The sequence below is a fragment of the Daucus carota genome, chromosome 4 (assembly GCF_001625215.2).
Source record: "Daucus carota subsp. sativus chromosome 4, DH1 v3.0, whole genome shotgun sequence".
Lineage (NCBI taxonomy): Eukaryota > Viridiplantae > Streptophyta > Magnoliopsida > Apiales > Apiaceae > Daucus > Daucus carota.
In genome coordinates this window covers 32,545,958-32,571,514 of record NC_030384.2, presented here as the reverse complement: position 1 = coordinate 32,571,514, position 25,557 = coordinate 32,545,958, and the positions used below count along the sequence as shown (strand labels likewise).

Here is a 25,557-nt window from a genome sequence, read left to right as displayed (position 1 = left end):
CAGATTGAGTGATTGCACAGCAAGATGATCTCAATCAGTTTGAAAGCAGATTGTGCGGATTCTAATACCTGACCTAATGACAATTCAGTACTTAGTACTTGTCGGGTATTTAGATTCCAACTGGATGTTTTTGGCTCTGTTACGAGGGACAAGCCAATTTGGTTGCTTAGAGTTATTACAAAGGAGAAGGTTATGAAGATTATGGAAACAGAATCTTCAAGTTCAGAACTCTACATCTTAGGGAACTCAACGACCTTCATGATTGAACTAAAGCACCATTGACGAGACTCGGGTTCAGGATATTACAGTGAGCTAGAAGATGAAGCTTCATGCAACATTTCAAGGATTTTGCAGTTGCAGATCCAACGGAATTTGTATTCTCATTCTTCACCAGCTCTCTATGAGTTGTTATCCAACACCTGATGATCGTCACAGACATGGTATGACTTCTGACTAGCATATTATTTTAATATCTGTTTGCTAGAATCATATTTGGTATCCAAATTATTACCTCTCATGATACAAGGCACACACAATACAACTATCTGTGCTGTAATACCATGATTATATTATATGTGGACTAACGTCACTTGTGCAAGATAATTGCTAAGTGAATGCAGATTAGTGATATGATGAGTTTGTTGGAAAGTTGCAATTCTTTATGGTCTACTAGTTAGCCTAAAGAGTGATGGCAATAAAAGGAAGTCAAGGATCTTTTGAATATGCGCATTTTGGAAGATTCTAGACCTGCCAAGACTTATGCCAACAACCACTGGACTTGATCAGTACAAGAGAGGTACATCAACTGAAATGTCAAGTCTCAGAGGTATTCAACTTATCACTTTACTTAACTGCAAAATGATCACATGTTATATTTTCTTTATGTCAATGTTCATGGTTCTGAGTGGATTTTGGAGAACATATCCATTTAGTTGTTAAGAGGTTTATAGTTATTTTTGGGGATTGCCTAATCTATTGGAATGGTACCTCAAAGATACTGTGCTTAACCTGTACAACTATATAGATATTGTTTTACAGATTGTCAAAAAGACAGGGGATTTATTCTCTCATGAAGCTGTCATTCGTGGAAGGAGGTTGATTTCTTGTTATAATAAGAAGATGTCAAGAACAAGGAAATAACTCCATTTCCAGCAACTCTGTGAAGCACTCTCTACTCCCTGGAACCTAAGGATCTTGCTATTGGAACCTAAGGACCTACTGCTCGATCTAATGCTCGTTGACATAAGGTATTACTTCTTTCATGAGCATGTCTATCGTATTTCTTGAATGAATTCATAAGTATCAAATTGTCTATACATAGGACTTGTGAATTTATTTAAAATCCAGTACCTCGTGCTTTTTGCTATTCTATGTGATTGCCATGTTTATTGCTTTGCATGCTTAGATGGTGATTATATGTTTTAGCATGAGTGTTTGTTATTTCAATTATTTAAATTGTGTTGCATGACAATTAAGTGACTTATTTGTTCATGATTTAAATGATTAGAGATGACATGAAGCATGACTTAATTATGTTATTTTTCTTGATCTATACCTCTTTAACAATTGGTATCTAGTAGAGAACTTTGTCATAATCTAGTCGTGATATATCTGTATTTGTGAAAATACTTAGGATTATGTTCTAGGTTGAATTCATTTTTATAGGTATAAAATCTGAAGCATGACTTATTTGTTTCTAGACTTGTGACTTGTATCAGTAATTGGTATGTGGTTAGAATCTAGTTAGAATTTAGTCATGATATACTAGTATTTGTGGAGTTACTTAGATTCTCTCTAGGCTGAATCCATTTATATTAGTGTATATACTTGAAGCATAACTATTTGTGTTGGATATTTGATGATTTATTAATTGATATTTCATTTCATGTATAACTGCATATAGTTGTGATACTTTTAGTGTTAGTGATATTTTTGCATGCTTATATGTAGATCACTAATATTAATTGTTAATATTTTTCTGCGAGGAGTTGTGTGAATTCACTTGTGTTTAATGATTACATGTATAGGACTTGTGAACTTTTCTTCAACTTTCCCTCGGGCTTGCGAATATCTTTGTATGATTGTCATGATTTTAGTTGTTATATGCTCATCTGATAATCATATGATATTGCGTAAGTAATTATTATTTTATCTTAGTTAAATTGTGATCCATGACAATTATATGCCTATTTGTTTCATGATTGACTTTGATAGAATAATAGAAGCATGATTAATTCATTTTTGAAATATTTAATTGGTATCTATTTTTGATGCTTTATTGATGTTTTATTTGTGAATTGATTGTGATGTATTGGCACTGGTGAAATATTGTTGCATATTTCTTAAAACCACTAGTGCTAATATATTTTAGGTGTTTAATATTCTGAGTACAAGAGAGACAACCAAAATCTTTATTCTGTCTTGTATTTATGTTCTGGAATGGTGAATTTCTGTCAAGAAATTTCCTTATCAATTGATTTCAACAATTGGTATCCACTACTCTATCTCATAAATATTTCTTAGAATATTTTGCATCTATACATGTAGCGTCATAGGACGAGACATTGATTATCTTGTATTTGTGTACTTGGTGATCTTTGTCACTTGCAGCGTCTGTTTTGACGATGTGCTAGTATGAGGCCTTTTCACTAATTAGTGTGGCGAGTGCTTTATACACTGTAGCGCATAAATTTTCTTGTTTCCTTTTTAAATTGTAGTGAGAAACAAGAGTCTGTGTCTTTTTCAAAGACAAGTTCATTTAAACCTTTTATGCATAGATTCAGACTCCTGTACTCAAACCAGTTTTTAATGGAAAACCGTGATTCTTTCATCGGTTGTGATTGTCATTCTTTATGAAAATCATTTTACAGTCACAACTGATTCATTTTTCTCAAAAGATTAAATGCAATTGCTTTCATTTAAAATCATAGATTTTCTAAAATGCATTTATATCTCATTCTGTTCTTTGGAACTTAATCAGCCTCTTGGCTTTCCTAGATAGTCATAAGGTTGAACACCAACAATCTTTATCCCAGACTATAAACCAAATTCAGAACACATCTCAACTTTCCCCTGGAGTGATAAGGAACTTATTAGACTAAAGGTCAATGAGGGAGAAACTGTACTTGTTGCAGCAAATAAGGATGTGAGGGATAGTGTACCCACAGCTCTACCTCTCAAGAAGAAAAGGTGTTTTTGAACTTGAGGTAACTGTTGCTCATCTGTATTCTCTCAAAAGAATATAGAGCTGAAAAGGCAATAAAACAGTCTCTGGAATCATTCTCTCAACAGGATGAGTCCATTGAAATTCGCTCGTCAGCCAGAGCATCTTGTATTGAGTCAAGCACATCATCAGTAATCACTCTGATGAAGAGCCTAAACAGAAAATATTATGGACACAATACAAGAGAGTGCACAATAAGGTTAAAGGTTTTGTTCCAGAAGCAACTTCTTCATTCACCATTTTACGGTAAATAAGATGGTTGATGCCTTTACAGGTGTAAGGAGGAAACGAGGATCTCAATTGCCAAATCTTCAGGATTCTCGTCTCCCTCCCCAGATAAGAACAGATCTGGATCCAATCGGAATGGATTTCCTATTTATAGGAGATCGGCAACTCTCTGACTATGAGTCAATTTATTGATGAGTCAGTTGAGGATCGGGGATTTACGAAACCCCATTGCACCGCCAGCGACCTCTCTTGAAGGGGCTATGGTGATTTTCTCATGCAGGTACAGAAGACCATACTTTGAGTGCTGAGAGAAACACTGTGAGCCAAACATTGAGAGTTAAACACTTGGTGAGATTCTGAGAAGAACCAGTGAGATATCAGAATGAAAAATATGTGAGCATGAGTGAGTGCAAACACATAGGAAATTGAGAAGAGTGAAACACTTGTGAGGTACATATTATAATATTTAGTATCGAAAACTCACAAGTTGTTGAAAGAATTGACGGAAGCAACTACGGTTCATTCCATTTCACGTTGTGAACTTATGGTTGATGATTCTCTTGAATCAAGTGTCTTCACAGACATTGAGGAGGACTTAGGCCTTTGCCATAATTAAGCCTTTGTCTAACCTCCCAGAGCAAACAACTCTGGATCCTTAATTGGATAAGCCACTTAGTGGTTGGCAACTTGTGGACCATGATTCAGATTTATCTGATGAGTCTGTAGGGACTGGGAATTACGAACTCCCATTGCACCACCGGTGACCCCCTTTAAGGGTGGCTAAGGTGATTTTCTTGCAGGTACTCAGCATTTTGGAAGCTCAGTATTTGTGTGGAGGGATACACTTACAGAACTCGTGAGTGACACCCTTACCCAAAAACCGAGAGAAATTTGAGTGTTGAGTGATACACCTGCAGAACATTTTTGTGAGACACCCACTGAATACCAAATTCATACCTAAACGCAAAGTGGATACTTTCACTGGAATGTTCGACTGACTGCCGTTGGAGCCATGTTAAAGATGTTATCGAAACCTTATCAGGGATCTAACAATTGGTATTGCAACCTAAAAATATCGGGAAGCTTTATCATTTGGTAACAACAAAGGGACACGGTTGTCAGATTTTACTCATTACTTTTCCGTTTGGAACCTATTCTTTCAGCATAGGGACCAACCCAAGCAAAGTAAACCCTTCTTCTGAACTCTTTCTTCGACCCCAGCTTTAGCGTTGTTTAGTTCTCTATGGGGAGATTATCTTTTGGTACAGGAAGTATTGTACACGTTCCTTGACCTATTTGATACCACATATCCTCGGAGGATTCCACAACTAAGGGGGAGAATATATTTAGGGGGAGAATATATGAAAGGGGGAAGAAAAAGTAAGTTAGCTTTCTTCTATTGTCTACGACTAAGGGGGATTAAACTACTCTTTAGCTGTGTACTACTGAGGGGGAGATTCTTCTTTCAACTAAGAGGGAGGATTGATCTTTCATCTAAGGGGAGATAGCTACTTATCACAAAGGGGTACCTGATCAAGGTAATGGGAGGAGAAGTAATAACAACTCATGTACACCTCACCACTGTGTTGTATCTTTATTCAGGTGGTACGTGGTATGATTCCTAAGAAACAGTGGTATTGGTTCACCACTATCTCTGACAGAGGGAGAAGCATAAGCAAAGACTTGTTCTTTACTTGTGAGGAATCATGGTGATACATCTATTCTTCAGTAAGTGGTAGACAGGAACTTATTCATTACCACTGGAGAATTCAATGAAGCTGCTGATTATTCTTTGCATAATGGAATGTTTTGAATTCTCTTCAAGACAGACTATGAGGATTATCTGGCAGGTAAGCAAAAACCAGAGAAATGAAGGTGATATGCACATATGTTATTTCTATTCATGAAATCTGGAAATGTATTATATGATCCAGAAACTTTGTAGCATTATTTACTAGTCCAGGACTTTACTTTTTCTAGTGTTAGTTGAGTTATCCTCCAGAGGATTTGCTTGTTATGATTAACAAACAAATAGGGGGAGATTGTAAGTCTAAATGTAAAGACAACCCTATCTGTTACATAGGGATGATAACTCAACAATAGAACAGGACAAGTAAATAACACTACGCCTGCACCGGAATCGGAAGATACGAAGACAAAGGTTGAAGAAGCCATCTACAGTCTTGAAGGAATAAGCTCACTGGAAGAAGTTCATTAATATGTTCATGCCTCAGTGAAGAATAAGGATTGAAGTATTCAAGATTGTGGAAGCAATGAAGATGTTGTCCAAGTACTCGAAAGATTTCAGTGCAACCCCTGAAGCAAGATATTTTTATATATCTTGGTTGGTTATTTATAATCAACAAACTGAAGCATAAACTAACCCGGAATGACTGATCAAGTATATTATCAAGCAAAGGATTCAAGGAATCATTTCAGTTCGAGTCGTTCGTGAACCAGACCAGTGCACAGGACGTCAGGACGTACGAAAGTATTCAGTGGATTCGATCAACGAATTAATTGATCAAGTCAATCGAGCTACTCCAGAATATGGCCAAAGAACTTATTCATATATATATATATATATATATATATATATATATATATATATATATATATATATATATTAATTGTGAATTACTTGAATATAAATAATTCAAGTAATTAATTAAACACAATTAGTTCTATATATATATATATATTTAATAAGTGATGCAAGTATGTAAGTCAAGAAATGGTCTAAGTACACTAGGGGAGGCGCCAACATTGTTGAAGCGCAAACTTTGACTAAGTCAAAGTTTGCGCCTCAATAACCTTCCTACACTTAGAATATTTCCTCTTCTCTACTCTGTAAACAAAATGAAGCGCAAGGTTTGACTCGAAGTCAAAACCTGCGCCAAGTTGTCTCGTTGGAAATTTGACTAAGTACACAAGTCCATGTAACTCTGTTGGAGCGCAAACTTTGACTTGGTCAAAGTTTGCGCCTCCAAGAGTGTGCTCTACTTAGACGATTTCCAAGTCATCACTGCAAGCCTTCGAAGCAACTGGCGCAACTGTTGACTTTTGGTCAAAGTTGGCGCCACACATACAAGGGAAGATACTGGCGCAACCTTCACTTAGAATTAATCTAAGTCATGTCTCTATGTGAAGCAAAGTGCAGCGCAAGGTTTGACTTGCTAAGCGCAACCTTTGACCCTGTACTTAGAATTCAGTCTAAGGCAATACAGTGGAGTATAAAGGAGGCGCAACATTTGAATATATGTGTATATATATATCAAGCGCAACTTTGATATATATATACACACTGTATACCTCAGGCGCCACTTTTACTTTCTTGGAGTTAGATTTATTTTGTTAAATCGAATCCGTCCAGGACAAACTCAAGTCGTCCAGGACGAACTCGTTAACCATGGTTAGTTTATGAAAAGCCTATAAATATGTGATTGTGGTTCTCACAATTCACATCATCCTTCGGGATGGATGACCAAGTGCTTTGCACAAACTCTCTCAAATATACACACACCCTAGCCTAGTTTTGTACCATAAATATTTGTAGTGGATAGGGCTTGTAATATTTAGAGGAGTGGTCATTGTAGCCAACCTTCGGGTTTGGATTTGTAGCACCTTCGAGGTATTTATCAATATACAGATATACCTTGGAAAACATTGTGTGTTGGTTTAATATTTTCATATCCTCAGAAACCGACCCAATAAATATCCGGAACACGAAACCCATTACAGGACTGCAATTTATTTATCCGCAAGATTCGAAAGAATTTTAAATTGTAGTGAGTATCGTATTCAACCCCCCCTTCTACGATACTTTGGACCTAACAATTAGTGATGTATGTTTGTTGGTTATTCTTTTATAATATTTGTTTTGTTCATCGGACGTGTTTGTTGTTGTTAATTTTTATATGATTTATTTTGTATACAGCAAAAATCATTCATGCATTATCTGTTTGCTCCGTTAAAGCAACTTTTAAGAGGGTAGTTATAGACCGCTATCTCACAAATTTAAGTTAGATGTTTTTGTGCACAATCAATCCAAAAAAACTGGAGGATGGTAACTGTTATACGCAAAAATCACCATGAAGACCCGGCCCATAAAAGAAGACTATGATGGGCTCAAGAGTGGACCAAGCCCAAGCTAGCCATGTCAGAGACCACTTCAAGAAGATTGCGCGCCTTATCTTCAGGGCGCGTCAAGTTGAAGCTTACAGAGAAAGATCGTCATTTGAAGGGCAGAAGGGGACATATTTTACCTAGGGGGACGCCCTTGGGTGTGTATAGATCCTACTGTTAATTTGTCGAAGACTCTACCTTGTAGTCTGAGGAGTTGCCCTCCTTGGGAGATAGAGAATGAAGATTAGAGGAGGCCTTGCTCTGTAGTCTGGCGAGTTGTCCTTGTCGGGGAGCTTGTGGAACCTTCTCGAAGATACACCCTGGAAGGCTCTATCTCTGTAGTCTGGCGGGTTGTCCCTGTCGGGGAGTAGAGAAGCGTCCTTGCATTTGGGGTAAGTCTTGGGTGCTCGAGAGTCTACAAGGCCCAAGACTAGGCCTCATCGTATTGGGCCCCTTTCAGGAGGAAGATAGCAGAAGGGGAAGCCTAATCCTATTAGGTTTAGGTTTCCTAAGGAGAAAAGAACTACGTACTGGCTTGATCCCCTATAAATATAGGGGTACGTAGGCAAATTAGGGGGACACGAGTTGGGAGCATCTGGAGGCAACTCGAAACCCTAATCTCAGCCACCCCTAAAATTTCATCACCGCCGCTTAGCCACCATCATAGATCTTGATTCCGGCCACGAACCTCAAATTTTGTTAACTACCAAATTCCTCCGTTAACAAATTGGCGCTAGAAGGAGGGGCTGTTTCTAGATTCATCTGCGGAGGACAGATGACGTGGCGTTAAAATTTATACACATGATTGGCTGCAGATGGGGAATATTACCGTCACAGCTGTGTTTCGGGATTACATATATCCATGAAGTTATGATATCGGACACTGGAATGCATATCATCACGCAATAAGTTGGCCTGTCGCGGAGCAACTTAAGCCGTAAGCCACCACATGTTTCCGATACGACCAAAAAAAGATAAGTTTCCGTTTTCAATTATTAAACTTATTTATTTACAATTGTTTTGTGAAATATACGTTGAATATATTCATCGTTTTCAATTATTAAACTTATTTATTTACAATTGTTTTGTGAAATATACGTTGAATATATTCATCGTTGTTAATGTGTATATTTTATGGAAGGACATGTTTATTACGTTTGATTGAGTTATTATATAACTTATTATTTATTATTTACGCGTGCTTAACGTCCTGAGTTTTTTTGATATCAGTCACGATATATGTGTTTTGGAATAGCAGGATGACCAAAGGCTGTTACTAGTACATGAGTCTAGTATGTGCACGGTCGTCACCGAGGTCTCCAGCCAAGCGCCGACTTGTAAACGGAAAAGACACGGACAAGCGGAATGATTCTCTACGCATGGTAAAGGAAACCAACTCCAGCGCAACAGCAGAACAAATTCAGACCCGAACAACTTTCAAAGAAAAAAGGAGATAAGATTTTCTTTATTTAATTTATATTTATGTACTTGGATTTATTACGCGGATTGAATATATTATGGCATGCATTATCGTATTTTATAAGATTGTGCACCGATTCGGCAATTAAACCATTAAGACCTCTTACTGTAAATTTTACCAATCATCATTCATATATATTATTATATAATAATGTTTTGAAAAGTTAGGTTAATACCTCTGTGGACCAGTGAATTTAAAAGAGGACAAGGTTGAAATAGGGAAACATCATGGCAATTTGCTCCTGGTGCAAAAGGCTTAACAGGAAAGGAACTGGGGGGTACATGAAGGATGCTGACTCAACTCTGCAAACTAAAGATAAGTTTTCTTTTTTGTTCAATTTTAATATTTTAGCAATTATTCATATATATATATATATATATATATATATATATATATATATATATATTATGCATATAAATCTTTTTGTGCTTCGTTTATTTTTATATTAATATTTTTCAATATTCGATTATTTTAAGATTTTATGTAGCACACACTTCTTTTCAGGTTGTTAGACTTATTATTGCTCATAAGTTATTGCGTGTTTTATAAAATATTGTGTGAGACTATATTACTTTAATATATTTTTGAATGAATGTGATTAACTTGATTTCTAAGCAGGAAAGTCGATGGAGTTTCTGTTTTTTATTTATATCCTGAATAAAGGAAAAGTAACAACGTTACTGTCATGAGTCGGCACTGTTTAAGTTATTGTGCAGGTAATAAAAAGGTGGAAGCACTGAATTAGTAAAAGAAAATTTGCTTGTGGATATGGTCCTGAACACCAGAAACATGCGGAAGCAAACTAAGCTATTAAGGAAAAGGAAAATTAAAGTCAGATCGTTCACAATTTGAATCGGTCAACTTGCTGGAAATAATAAAGATAAGTTTTCTTTTTCTTTTATTAGTTTATAATATTCTATAAATATTAATTTGCCAAAAAAAATATTTACTATGATTTAGTGTGAGCGTTAATGTTTATATGCTGCTAACTTACTCTTGGTCGGGAAAATTTATCCTAAACTGTGCATATTTGAAAAGCCAGATTAATTTACGTGTGAGACCAATTAATTTAAAAGAATATAGAGCCTGAAATATGATTGCAAGGCCAAATTGTCCCTCATGCTAACGGCGGAGTAACAGAAGATTATAGGGACCGTGGCAGAAAAATGTAAACTTGATGAAGCGACTAGCGACATTGTGTGGTAGATAAAAATATCTTCGTCGGAAGGATAGCCAGCTAACAAAGATAAGTTTATGTTTTATTTCTTTCATTTTATCCATTATTCTGTTTGCAATGTCATATATTTCTGTCATGCATTATTATTAATCATTTTATGCTGAGATATATAAATTTTGAATTTTAGTACTTAGCATATTAAATATTTGTTATCGAATATGAATTAGGTCTTACATATATTCTGCATATTGTGAATATTGGTATATTTGACATCTATGATTATTATAGTTAAGATATATTGTGTCTATGCATTTATTCTCTAATATTTTTATTTTTTTTTTTTTTTTTATAACTTGCTCTTAGCATAAAAACGTAGGTTTCTTAACATGAGTTGCTTCGAGGTGTTATCTAATATTTATGATGTCAATATTTCAAATTAATTATTTTGCAGGGAAGAATTTTCTAAGTGAACGTGTTTTCAAGTATTATTTAATATTTTAATATACTTGCTGATTGAAAGTTTTGTAGGATGTAGATAATGCGCAAGGAAAAGGACTAGAATATTTACAAGATGTGTCTTCCCCTAACAAAGTTCTTTGAGATTTTCGAGAAGCACGCCTCCCCCTGACAAGGCGCGCCCCAAGGTAAATATTCTTTTTGATGTTTGTATATGATTTGTTGTGGACTGTATCCCTTGCAGGAAAGATGTATGGTAGAAGGCGCGCTTCATCTTCATCTAAGACACGGTAGAATTGTAGAAGGCACGCTCGTCTCCTTCCGCCTCGGCTTCCGCGGCCTCTCCTTCATCCTTGGCTTCCGCGGCCTCATCTCTCCTTCATCCTCGGCTTCCGCGGCCTCATCTCTCCTTCATCCTCGGCTTCCGCGGCCTCATCTTCATCAACTCAGTCTTGGCTTCCGCGGCCACTTCTTCAGCCTAGGCTTCCGCGGCCTCATCTTCATCAACTCAGTTTCGGCTTCCGCGGCCTCATTCTCAGCAACCTCGCCATTGTCTCTATCAAGCAAACACTGCCTTCACCTCTCTTCGGCAGAATCATCTTCATCTTCAAACAACTCCTTCAACATCGGCTTCAGAGGAAATTTCTTCAACATATGGCACGCCAAGTTAAACAACGTCAGCATCTTCTGCATCAGCGAAGAACAACCAAGATATGACATCTCAGGAGATGAAGGACATCAAGATCTCGTCGACATCTTCAATGCCACCAAGATCTGGGGGGTAGTTGTTATACGCAAAAATCACCATGAAGACCCGGCCCATAAAAGAAGACTATGATGGGCTCAAGAGTGGACCAAGCCCAAGCTAGCCATGTCAGAGACCACTTCAAGAAGATTGCGCGCCTTATCTTCAGGGCGCGTCAAGTTGAAGCTTACAGAGAAAGATCGTCATTTGAAGGGCAGAAGGGGACATATTTTACCTAGGGGGACGCCCTTGGGTGTGTATAGATCCTACTGTTAATTTGTCGAAGACTCTACCTTGTAGTCTGAGGAGTTGCCCTCCTTGGGAGATAGAGAATGAAGATTAGAGGAGGCCTTGCTCTGTAGTCTGGCGAGTTGTCCTTGTCGGGGAGCTTGTGGAACCTTCTCGAAGATACACCCTGGAAGGCTCTATCTCTGTAGTCTGGCGGGTTGTCCCTGTCGGGGAGTAGAGAAGCGTCCTTGCATTTGGGGTAAGTCTTGGGTGCTCGAGAGTCTACAAGGCCCAAGACTAGGCCTCATCGTATTGGGCCCCTTTCAGGAGGAAGATAGCAGAAGGGGAAGCCTAATCCTATTAGGTTTAGGTTTCCTAAGGAGAAAAGAACTACGTACTGGCTTGATCCCCTATAAATATAGGGGTACGTAGGCAAATTAGGGGGACACGAGTTGGGAGCATCTGGAGGCAACTCGAAACCCTAATCTCAGCCACCCCTAAAATTTCATCACCGCCGCTTAGCCACCATCATAGATCTTGATTCCGGCCACGAACCTCAAATTTTGTTAACTACCAAATTCCTCCGTTAACAAATTGGCGCTAGAAGGAGGGGCTGTTTCTAGATTCATCTGCGGAGGACAGATGACGTGGCGTTAAAATTTATACACATGATTGGCTGCAGATGGGGAATATTACCGTCACAGCTGTGTTTCGGGATTACATATATCCATGAAGTTATGATATCGGACACTGGAATGCATATCATCACGCAATAAGTTGGCCTGTCGCGGAGCAACTTAAGCCGTAAGCCACCACATGTTTCCGATACGACCAAAAAAAAGATAAGTTTCCGTTTTCAATTATTAAACTTATTTATTTACAATTGTTTTGTGAAATATACGTTGAATATATTCATCGTTTTCAATTATTAAACTTATTTATTTACAATTGTTTTGTGAAATATACGTTGAATATATTCATCGTTGTTAATGTGTATATTTTATGGAAGGACATGTTTATTACGTTTGATTGAGTTATTATATAACTTATTATTTATTATTTACGCGTGCTTAACGTCCTGAGTTTTTTTGATATCAGTCACGATATATGTGTTTTGGAATAGCAGGATGACCAAAGGCTGTTACTAGTACATGAGTCTAGTATGTGCACGGTCGTCACCGAGGTCTCCAGCCAAGCGCCGACTTGTAAACGGAAAAGACACGGACAAGCGGAATGATTCTCTACGCATGGTAAAGGAAACCAACTCCAGCGCAACAGCAGAACAAATTCAGACCCGAACAACTTTCAAAGAAAAAAGGAGATAAGATTTTCTTTATTTAATTTATATTTATGTACTTGGATTTATTACGCGGATTGAATATATTATGGCATGCATTATCGTATTTTATAAGATTGTGCACCGATTCGGCAATTAAACCATTAAGACCTCTTACTGTAAATTTTACCAATCATCATTCATATATATTATTATATAATAATGTTTTGAAAAGTTAGGTTAATACCTCTGTGGACCAGTGAATTTAAAAGAGGACAAGGTTGAAATAGGGAAACATCATGGCAATTTGCTCCTGGTGCAAAAGGCTTAACAGGAAAGGAACTGGGGGGTACATGAAGGATGCTGACTCAACTCTGCAAACTAAAGATAAGTTTTCTTTTTAATTTGTTCAATTTTAATATTTTAGCAATTATTCATATATATATTATGCATATAAATCTTTTTGTGCTTCGTTTATTTTTATATTAATATTTTTCAATATTCGATTATTTTAAGATTTTATGTAGCACACACTTCTTTTCAGGTTGTTAGACTTATTATTGCTCATAAGTTATTGCGTGTTTTATAAAATATTGTGTGAGACTATATTACTTTAATATATTTTTGAATGAATGTGATTAACTTGATTTCTAAGCAGGAAAGTCGATGGAGTTTCTGTTTTTTATTTATATCCTGAATAAAGGAAAAGTAACAACGTTACTGTCATGAGTCGGCACTGTTTAAGTTATTGTGCAGGTAATAAAAAGGTGGAAGCACTGAATTAGTAAAAGAAAATTTGCTTGTGGATATGGTCCTGAACACCAGAAACATGCGGAAGCAAACTAAGCTATTAAGGAAAAGGAAAATTAAAGTCAGATCGTTCACAATTTGAATCGGTCAACTTGCTGGAAATAATAAAGATAAGTTTTCTTTTTCTTTTATTAGTTTATAATATTCTATAAATATTAATTTGCCAAAAAAAATATTTACTATGATTTAGTGTGAGCGTTAATGTTTATATGCTGCTAACTTACTCTTGGTCGGGAAAATTTATCCTAAACTGTGCATATTTGAAAAGCCAGATTAATTTACGTGTGAGACCAATTAATTTAAAAGAATATAGAGCCTGAAATATGATTGCAAGGCCAAATTGTCCCTCATGCTAACGGCGGAGTAACAGAAGATTATAGGGACCGTGGCAGAAAAATGTAAACTTGATGAAGCGACTAGCAACATTGTGTGGTAGATAAAAATATCTTCGTCGGAAGGATAGCCAGCTAACAAAGATAAGTTTATGTTTTATTTCTTTCATTTTATCCATTATTCTGTTTGCAATGTCATATATTTCTGTCATGCATTATTATTAATCATTTTATGCTGAGATATATAAATTTTGAATTTTAGTACTTAGCATATTAAATATTTGTTATCGAATATGAATTAGGTCTTACATATATTCTGCATATTGTGAATATTGGTATATTTGACATCTATGATTATTATAGTTAAGATATATTGTGTCTATGCATTTATTCTCTAATATTTTTATTTTTATTTATTTTTTTTTTTATAACTTGCTCTTAGCATAAAAACGTAGGTTTCTTAACATGAGTTGCTTCGAGGTGTTATCTAATATTTATGATGTCAATATTTCAAATTAATTATTTTGCAGGGAAGAATTTTCTAAGTGAACGTGTTTTCAAGTATTATTTAATATTTTAATATACTTGCTGATTGAAAGTTTTGTAGGATGTAGATAATGTGCAAGGAAAAGGACTAGAATATTTACAAGATGTGTCTTCCCCTAACAAAGTTCTTTGAGATTTTCGAGAAGCACGCCTCCCCCTGACAAGGCGCGCCCCAAGGTAAATATTCTTTTTGATGTTTGTATATGATTTGTTGTGGACTGTATCCCTTGCAGGAAAGATGTATGGTAGAAGGCGCGCTTCATCTTCATCTAAGACACGGTAGAATTGTAGAAGGCACGCTCGTCTCCTTCCGCCTCGGCTTCCGCGGCCTCTCCTTCATCCTTGGCTTCCGCGGCCTCATCTCTCCTTCATCCTCGGCTTCCGCGGCCTCATCTCTCCTTCATCCTCGGCTTCCGCGGCCTCATCTTCATCAACTCAGTCTTGGCTTCCGCGGCCACTTCTTCAGCCTAGGCTTCCGCGGCCTCATCTTCATCAACTCAGTTTCGGCTTCCGCGGCCTCATTCTCAGCAACCTCGCCATTGTCTCTATCAAGCAAACACTGCCTTCACCTCTCTTCGGCAGAATCATCTTCATCTTCAAACAACTCCTTCAACATCGGCTTCAGAGGAAATTTCTTCAACATATGGCACGCCAAGTTAAACAACGTCAGCATCTTCTGCATCAGCGAAGAACAACCAAGATATGACATCTCAGGAGATGAAGGACATCAAGATCTCGTCGACATCTTCAATGCCACCAAGATCTGGGGGGTAGTTGTTATACGCAAAAATCACCATGAAGACCCGGCCCATAAAAGAAGACTATGATGGGCTCAAGAGTGGACCAAGCCCAAGCTAGCCATGTCAGAGACCACTTCAAGAAGATTGCGCGCCTTATCTTCAGGGCGCGTCAAGTTGAAGCTTACAGAGAAAGATCGTCATTTGAAGGGCAGAAGGGGACATATTTTACCTAGGGGGACGCCCTTGGGTGTGTATAGATCCTACTGTTAATTTGTCGAAGACTCTACCTTGTAGTCTGAGGAGTTGCCCTCCTTGGGAGATAGAGAATGAAGATTAGAGGAGGCCTTGCTCTGTAGTCTGGCGAGTTGTCCTTGTCGGGGAGCTTGTGGAACCTTCTCGAAGATACACCCTGGAAGGCTCTATCTCTGTAGTCTGGCGGGTTGTCCCTGTCGGGGAGTAGAGAAGCGTCCTTGCATTTGGGGTAAGTCTTGGGTGCTCGAGAGTCTACAAGGCCCAAGACTAGGCCTCATCGTATTGGGCCCCTTTCAGGAGGAAGATAGCAGAAGGGGAAGCCTAATCCTATTAGGTTTAGGTTTCCTAAGGAGAAAAGAACTACGTACTGGCTTGATCCCCTATAAATATAGGGGTACGTAGGCAAATTAGGGGGACACGAGTTGGGAGCATCTGGAGGCAACTCGAAACCCTAATCTCAGCCACCCCTAAAATTTCATCACCGCCGCTTAGCCACCATCATAGATCTTGATTCCGGCCACGAACCTCAAATTTTGTTAACTACCAAATTCCTCCGTTAACAGTAACAATATTAGAACATGATTACTTTTCATAAAAAAAACAAATAAAATTAAGATTTGTCATGCTTTAAATCGTTAATTACGTGTATAAATTTATTTTCATTTTTTCACCATGAATTATAGTCCAATTTTGCAATTTTATATATTAGTATCGATATTATATTAAGATTTTTATAATATAAATTTATTTTATCCTACAAATATTAACATTGAAACATTAATATATTTTTTATAAACAACCACAAAATTATTTTATTCTATAAATATTAATATTGAATCATTAATATAACTTTTATAGGCCGCCGCGACGCGCGGCTTTTCAACTAGTATACTTATATAAAGGAGAAGCGAGGGGCGTGTAGGTGGCGCTTCTCAAATCGCTCCATTCTATTTTTCTAATTTTTTGGAATTTTTGGATGAAAATAATCAAAAATTAGAACTACCTTTTTTAGTTTCGGGTATATTAAAAGCAAGTTTCAGAATCTGATTTTGTTTTAGATTATTTATGGAATATAGTAATTTGAAAGTTTTAATCTGATTTTGTTTCAGATTATTTAATTATGGGAAAGAGTAGCACACAAGTCTTTCTACACCTATAAATACCCTTATAGATTGTAGGGTTTTGCATCATCAAAACACAACCTCCTCTCTCTCAATACCACAACCCTACCTCTATCTGGTGATAGTTCTCTTACTTGATTTCTAACTCGGTGGTGCCGTTCTTTTGCAACGATAAGTGAAGGCTGTTTATATAGTATTAAAAAAATAAAGGTTGTTGCAAGCAAAGATAGTTATTGATTGCTATGTGGGAGTCGACAAATTCAAACACGGGCAATGTATATAGTCTTAACATGATATTGATGGATGATATCAATAAATTAACTATCAGTGATGTATGTTTGTTGGTTATTCTTTTATAATATTTGTTTTGTTCATCGGACATGTTTGTTGTTGTTAATTTTTATATGATTTACTTTGTATACAGTAAAATATGGTGGAGAAGCGAGAGTTTTGTAGGTGGCGCATCTCTAGAAAATATGGTGGAGAAGCGAGAGGATTGTAGGTGGCGCATCTCACATCGCTCCGTTCTATATTTCTAATTTTATGGAATTTTTGGATGGAGAATATCAAAAATTAGAACTACCTTTTTTAGTTTCAGGTATATTAGAAGCAAGTTTCAAAATCTGATTTTGTTTCAGATTATTTATGCAATATAGTAGCTTGAAAGTTTTAATTTGATTTTGTAGATTATTTAATTATGAGAAAGAGTAGCACAAGTCTCTGTACCTATAAATACCCTTATAGATCGTCATGTTTTGGATTATCTAAACATAACCTCATCTTTCTCAGTACTACAACCTCACGGAATTAAGTTAAATGTTTTTTTCACAATCAATCCAAAAAAAATTGGCGGAAGTTGACAATGTAAGAATATGATTACTTTATAAAAAATACAAATAAAATTAAAATTCGTCGTACTTTAAATTGTTAATTTCGTGTATAAATTTATTTTCATTTTTTCACCATGAATTTTAGTCCAATTTTGCAATTTTATATATTAGTATTGGTATTACATCAAGATTTTTATAATATAAAATTTATTTTATCCTACAAATATTAATTTTGAAACGTTAATATAGTTTTTATAGACAACCACAAAATTATTTTATTTTACAAATATTAATATTGAATCAATAATATTATTTTTATAAACCGCCGCAACGCGCGGCTTCTCAACTAGTTAGATATAAAGGAGAACATATCCTTCATACACAATTTCTTTTTTTTTCTTTTTTTTTTTGAACAAGGAAAGATAATTCAATAATAAAAAGCCATACGGCATCTACATACATGATCGAAATTGAACAAACGCATAATAATATCGTTGTTGAATCCTTCCATCTTGGATAGGCAACCAAACGATTTTTTGAAGAGATATATACATATTGTAATCCTCCAACTGTTGTTTTGAGCAATCGACCACAGATGTATCACCATAATAACCTTCATCACCGAATCAACACCATGAAAATCAACACCATCAAAATCCTGCAGATCTGGATACCCGGACATGACGAACAGTAAATAAAATCAAAATCAAACTCTCACAAAAGGAGAGACCAAACAAAACCCAAATAAATTGGGAACTTATTGAACAAAAGCAAAAGATGAACAAAGACTGTTAAAAAGAAGAAAAGATTGGGGCTTTCCACCGGTAAAAACCGATGGAAGCCCCTCAGATTATAGAGACGGCTACTTCAAGAATAGAGAGAAAAGAGAGAATAGGGTTCGATCAAACCTTCATACACAATTTCTTTTAAGCCTTCATTACATAAAATTTAATAAACGCACGTGATATCTGAAATTCAAAAATCCAAAATCTGAACAATACAATTCAAGATTCACTTAATTAAGCAGTCTTAATCACGTAATTAACCCCTCTTCACGTCTGCGTGTAGACTATTACAGTGTTATATAACCCATGCATCATTTAGCATTATAATGACACACAAATCACTGAGATCACCTCCCATGGCGGCAGATCACAACAATAACAGTACCTACATTTCTTCTGCCTCCACCTTCCCATTTCTCAGCCCGAACCGATCCATGGAGCTCCAACACCTCCCTCGCAAACCTAAGCTCCAAGTCTCTCCTACTCTGCGTGAACTCTTACAGTTCGGGTCGGATCAAAACCACCACCACAACTACTCTGATCACCAAGTCATCGACCTTAACGACGACGTTTCGACTCGAACGTCTTCTCCTTTTGTACTCGCATTCACTAACCTCACGTACAGCGTCAAAGCGCAGAAGAAACTTACTGTTCTCCCTTCATTTCTTAACCGTGATTCAAGTGAAAAGGTTTTGAACACGAAGGTCTTGTTGAACGGTATTTCTGGCGAGGCGAGAGAAGGCGAGATCATGGCGGTTCTCGGAGCCAGTGGCTCCGGGAAGTCCACGTTAATCGATGCGCTCGCTGATCGTATCGCCAAGGGAAGCTTGAAAGGCACGGTAACGCTGAATGGAGAGGCGTTGGAGTCGAAACTTAACAAAATCATCTCGGCTTACGTCATGCAAGATGACCTGTTGTTTCCGATGTTAACCGTGGAGGAAACGCTGATGTTCTCTGCCGAGTTTCGTCTCCCACGGAGCCTAAGTAAGTCGAAGAAGAAAGCCAGAGTGCAGGCGCTGATCGATCAATTAGGCCTAAGGAATGCTGCCAAGACGGTGATTGGAGACGAAGGGCACAGAGGAGTTTCTGGTGGAGAAAGGCGTCGCGTGTCGATTGGAATCGACATTATTCATGATCCAATCGTGCTATTCCTGGACGAGCCTACGTCGGGGCTTGATTCCACGAGTGCGTTTATGGTGGTTAAGGTGTTGCAGAGAATTGCGCAGAGTGGAAGCATAGTGATCATGTCGGTTCACCAGCCTAGTTCGCGGATTATGAAATTACTAGACCGGTTAATTTTCCTTTCGAGAGGGAACACTGTGTTTAGTGGTCCACCAGCGGCACTGTCACATTATTTTGCGCAATTTGGGAATCCGATCCCAGAGAAGGAGGATAGAATTGAGTTTACGCTTGATTTGATTCGCGAACTTGAAGGAACGCCTGGTGGAACCAAGAGATTAGCTGATTTTAGCCGAGCCTGGCAAACAAAACAGAGTCCTAATTCAACCGCCACGACGAGTGGTGTGAAGTTGTCGCTAAGAGATGCAATTAGCGCAAGCATTTCGAGAGGGAAGCTTGTGTCTGGCGCCACAAATAGTACTAATCTCGGAGCTGAGAATTTGTCGTCCTCGGTTCCAAGGTTTGCCAATCCTTTGTGGATTGAAATGGTGGTGATTGCGAAAAGGTCTTTGAAGAATTCATGGAGAATGCCGGAACTATATGGAATGAGATTAGGCGCGATTGTCGTAACTGGAACTATTCTTGCCACTATGTTCTGGAACCTGGATAACACACCGAGAGGCGTTCAGGAAAGAGTAGGCTTCTTCGCCTTCGCGATGTCCACGACATTTTACACATGTGCTGAGGCCATGCCCGTGTTTCTTCAGGAACGTTACATTTTCATGAGAGAAACCGCTTATAATGCTTATAGGCGTTCCTCTTATGTTCTCTCTCATTCAATTATCACTATACCTTCACTGATGTTCCTCTCTCTAGTTTTCGCGGTCATTACTTTCTGGCCTGTAGGCTTAGCAGGTGGCCTATCCGGCTTCATGTTCTACTTCTTGTTCATTTTCGCTGCATTTTGGGCAGGAAGCTCTTTCGTCACGTTCCTCTCAGGCATCGTGGCACATGTAATGTTAGGCTACACCGTGGTGGTGGCGGTTCTGGCCTATTTCTTATTGTTTAGTGGATTCTTTATTACTCGTGATCGGATTCCAGGTTACTGGATATGGTTCCATTATCTTTCTCTAGTGAAGTATCCTTACGAAGGTGTGCTGCAAAATGAATTTCATGACCAGACGAAATGTTTTGTTCGGGGGATTCAGATATTTGATAATTCTCCTCTGGTGTCGGTGCCTGACGCGTTGAAGCTAGAGCTGCTCAAGGATTTGAGTAAAACTTTGGGGGCAAATATCACCAGCACCACCTGTCTGACCACTGGTTTGGATATACTGAAACAACAAGGGGTGACTGATCTAAGTAAGTGGGGTTCCTTGTGGATTATTGTGACTTGGGGCTTCTTCTTCAGGTTTCTGTTCTACTTGTCATTGTTGTTGGGAAGCAAAAACAAAAGGAGGTAATGCTGGTGCACCTCGATTTCTTGTTGCGGAGAAGAGTTGCAGTTGTACAGAGAAACTTAAATCTCTTTGGCTAAAAGTTACAAAAATAAAATTTTAAATATCCGAAGAAGTGGTGGTTGTTTTGTTATAGAATTACATTTCCTGTATGAAAGTAATCGAATGTAGTAGTGTTGTGGAGTATAGTTTGGTTTAGGTAACATCTGGTTATAATATGGATAATGGAGTTGTAATGTGTTTATTGGAATGTGTTTGGTGTAAGGTTTTCTGGCGACCAAAGATTGCCATACAGCCATTTTCTGAATGACATTAGTCCATTAACAAATGAATGGTGATAACATGACTGCAACTGTGTATCCAATGGTATCATTGATGTAATAGGTTTCAACAAGAAGTTATCTCTAGTATCAAATATCAGATTGCTCGGCATGCCATTGGACATAGATCAAACAAGTTATTCGTCATAAGAATTTCTGTAGATGCTTCATGATAATACAATACTGGAATTTCATTTATTCCCTTCCGAGTAAATTCCAAAATGATGCTAGAACTTTACCCGCTTTTACATTTTGGTGGCTGAATTTTCAAATTTGCAATATGATGGCCAAATATTGCTTTAACTCTTGGAAAAGGTGGCTAAGAGCCACTTCTAAAGGAAAAATAGTAGTATTTTTCCTCAAAAAAGTGACCCTCAGCCACTTTTTTGAAATATAAAAACGATGTTCGGTCACTATATTGTAATATTGAAATTTCGGCCATCAAATTGCAAAGGCAGGTGATGTTCAGTCACAGATATGTAATTTACTCTTCCCTTATTTATACTATAATAACCCAAAGGGTCTCCCATTTACGAACACTAGATGCTTGAGAAGCTAAAAGGAGGCAAACCTCAATGTGAAGAAAACTCTTTAGCATTATGGTGCTTACAGTAGAGGCTGCTAAGCATGTTCACCACAACAATCGGCAGCTGATCGCATAGCTTCCAGAGGAGATGCTCCACCCATGATAAGGCAAGTAATTTCACCAGGAAGTGATATAAGACTCGCAGTTTTGATAATGGTCAAGGAGTGGGGATAACGCTGTAACCAGAGACCTTTTCACTTGCTCAAGTGCTGCCTCAGGAGGAGTTAACAAAGTTAGGCCAAACCCCTAGTCTAAAAACATTACAAGTTGTAGCTTATCAACTCAGATCATAAATATACGACACTAACATTATAAAATGACAATAAAACGGGTATTCTTGTTACTTTTTCTGCAAAGAGAGTGTTTTTTAAATAAATTTCCTACCAAAAATCTTGCAGAAAATAGGAGAACCATAACCAAAGCTCACTGGTTTTAACTCCATGTCTCAAGAACTAACTGAAGGACGGAACTTTACAAACACGATGCTCTTTAATTACTCTCTTCATAAGCGTTGATCTCACGATAATGAACAGAAATGATTTGGATACATGTTGTGAACGCTTTAAGTACATATTCCTGGAGGTGTCATGTAATGGCTAGAACTCTGTTTGATTAGTATTTATATTTTTGCTTCCTCGCAAGAAGGCTTTGGTACTATGACATTCGCCGCACGTATGCAAGCAAGAGGCACAATAGGCCGGTCCAGTGTTCCCTTCATAAACAGAAACATGCTACAACAATGATTTTATTGTTTAAAACAATGGAAGTAGATAAAATTTATATTAGTTTGCATCGGATCCGAGCAATAGTTGAATAGTTGACACAGGTCCACACAGCATGTGAAAGACTGGTTGATTTGCAAGTAAACAAAGTATTATTGTCTTGAATGCATATAAAAACCGACTCACATTCACTCATTCACACTCACCATCTGAAAACCCCACTTGCAGCAACCCAAAAGGAGATGAACAGAGATTAATGCGAGGGAATGTAAGTAGAAAGGGAAGCAAAATCCCCTGATAAGCGCAGATTGACGCGAGCCATATGATCATTCTCTTGGTCATTATTATTTAGTGTAGGGACTAAAGTAAGGGAAACATACATAGGATGTGATGCATGGGCCAAAGATTTCTTTTTCTTTTTCTTCTCTTCTGCTTGCCTTATTAGCTAATACCTGTTGACATGATAATGAAAAGAAAATGAGGCCAAACGTGGTTGAACTGGACATATACTTGTGGACAAGTCCCAGACATTTCCATCCACTCCCTTCCATTCTACTCAACCACGGCACCACCCAATGCCCATACATTCTTCATCTAATCCCAATAATGTATCTCTCACCGATTTTTTCGAGCCCGAATCCTCTAGATTTTTTACATATAATCAAGTAGAAATGTGTTATATGCATTGCAAATTATTTGTTCCATGTTACCTTCGTTTATATTTTCGACATTATCAGAAGATCGATAATTGTATAACATTTTATTCGTGGCCTATAGATTCCGGATCCTTTGCATACGTATGATGCAGCATACAATCAATGGATTTTTCTGCTAGATGGCATTACCGCTAGATTTTGATGTAAATGCATGGAACTGATGTATCTAATTTCAGCGAAAAAAGTCACTTTTTCTAGGGTTTTTACCATCAACCGATTTTTGTACAGATCTATAATCGATTGTTTTGGACCATTACGCTGATATTATTATGGAGTCTTGGGATCACGATATTTGTAAGGATTAGAAGGCACACAGACTTGTTCAAACCAGAGACTCTTATAAGAGCCTTGCCGTCCACAAAATATTGCCCACAAGGGCACGATCAAGTAATGAACCAAGTCCTTTCGCTGACTCCATAATGGACAACCATTACTCTGTTTTCATGAATGCACTCTCCACTCTAACTCCTCCCCAGCTCTCAGATCTGGTGGCCTCCATTTCCGCGCTCCTCCAGCGCCACAACCGCCGTCTTGCCACCCTCCTCTCGTCCCCTGCCCTGTTCTCCCTCACTCTCCGCCACCTCGAATCCCTTTCTCTTCACCACAAGTCCCTACTTATTGCCCAGCACCTCTTGTCCAGCTTAACACACCTCAGCCATTTCATGCACACGAAGACCTCGGCTCCATCCTACTCCGCGAGTAACATCAAGCTGCGTGATCTGGACGCTGTTTTGCTGTTGCTCCTCTTCTGTGAACTCCGACAACATGATCCCACCGCCCTCGAAGCCGAGCCAAGTAAATGGCGTCTAGTTCTTTGTAATTATTACATGTACAATACCATGTTAACATTCTCTAGTATGATTGTATCCGATACAGAAGTTTTGAACAAGTTTGTAGAGTTATTGTCGAAATTTTTGAAGTTTGTTGGCGTGGTGGACTGTGATGGTAGTGGGAAGGAGGGAAAGGAGGTGGCCGCCGCGGCAGCAGTGGTGGTGGCACTGCCGTCAGTGGAAGTTACTGGAGGCGGAAAGGAGTGTGTGATATGTAAAGAGGAAATGAAACAGGGGAGAGACGTTTGTAAAATGCCATGTACTCATTTGTTTCATTGGATGTGCATACTGCCTTGGCTGAGAAAGACCAACACGTGTCCCTGCTGTCGCTATCGCCTGCCTTCTGATGATGTTTCCGGGGAGATCGAACGGCTATGGGAGGTTCTGGTCAAGATGGGCAGTGGCAGCCATTCTTTCGGATACTAACCACACAAATCAATACTAATTTAGCAGGTCACAAGGTAATACTGCGGTGGTGGTTCATTGCTCGAAATTTTTTTGATGAACTCAACAAATGTAACATCCCGCAGAGGTGAAGTTTGCGATATGTAAATGAGCTGAACTTGTATAATGAGCCAGACTGATGGTTCCAGTAGGGAAAAGAATAGTTCTAAGCTGAACAGATTAACAAGAGGTGCTTACTGTGACTGTTTTTTAACATTGTGTTATTACAGAATAAGGTTAAGGGAGTAGTTGATGAGAGAATATGTGTCGGAGAGAAGAAAAATAAAAACAAGTGGTTACGTTGATTTGGTTAAGGAGCATCACCCGTTAGCGATAACAAGGTGGTTAATGTTGGATGAGTATTGTCTGGTTTACGCCCAAGTTGTCATAGATTTTCAAGGGCCTGGAAGTGAAAGTGTATTAGGGGCAACGACTCAAGAGTTTGTTTTGTTTTATTTATTTATCAAGAACTAATAATAATTTGTGCATGTGAACTTTGCCTATTCTTTCCTAATATATAATAAAATTACAAAAAGAAAGTACATGTCCTCATTAGTCATTCCTAAACATTTTTTTTGACAAGAGATGGGGTATCTTTAATTGAGATTTTAAAAGATTTTTTTCATTCATGAAATTCATATGTATTCAATTCGAATTTTAAAAAGGATCTTAAATTATTCTATAAAATATGATGATATTTAATCAGAATTTCAAATTATGTTTAAAATCCGATGATATTGAGATTATTTGAAATCTAATGATATTCAATTATTGATGGATTTTTATGTAGTTCATAAAATGATAGATTTTGTTGATTATTCAGTGTATTTTATGTTTTTCAAGAATCTCATGATCATTCATGAGATTTTATATCATTTTACTTGAATCCTAAACACATCAACCCTGCAATATTTTATCATGGTCAGCATCAGACTGGTAGTAACAGGGAAGATGAGTTCAACTAAGTAAAAGGACCAAAATAAAGCAACATATCTGGCAAATTCAGACT

The 25,557-nt window shown here is 37.7% G+C and overlaps 2 protein-coding genes across 2 annotated transcripts; both read left to right on the top strand.

Annotated features, from left to right (window-relative positions):
• The first annotated feature begins 18,670 nt into the window (after window positions 1-18,670).
• On the top strand, window positions 18,671-21,258 carry LOC108192398 (ABC transporter G family member 6). The gene has a single exon (XM_017372793.2). It carries the CDS (start codon window positions 18,681-18,683, stop codon window positions 20,934-20,936), a length of 2,256 nt encoding a protein of 751 aa, XP_017228282.2. The 5' UTR covers window positions 18,671-18,680; the 3' UTR covers window positions 20,937-21,258.
• Window positions 21,259-23,515: 2,257 nt separating this feature from the next.
• On the top strand, window positions 23,516-25,036 carry LOC108216881 (E3 ubiquitin-protein ligase SGR9, amyloplastic). Its single transcript, XM_017389738.2, has one exon. The coding sequence runs from the start codon at window positions 23,694-23,696 to the stop codon at window positions 24,528-24,530; it is 837 nt and encodes a 278-aa protein (XP_017245227.1). The 5' UTR covers window positions 23,516-23,693; the 3' UTR covers window positions 24,531-25,036.
• The last annotated feature ends 521 nt before the right edge of the window (window positions 25,037-25,557 follow it).

Excerpts from the sequence above, each read along its gene's own strand:
- LOC108216881 (XM_017389738.2), top strand. The coding sequence starts at position 23,694 with ATGGACAACCATTACTCTGTTTTCATGAATGCACTCTCCACTCTAACT.
- LOC108192398 (XM_017372793.2), top strand. The coding sequence starts at position 18,681 with ATGACACACAAATCACTGAGATCACCTCCCATGGCGGCAGATCACAAC.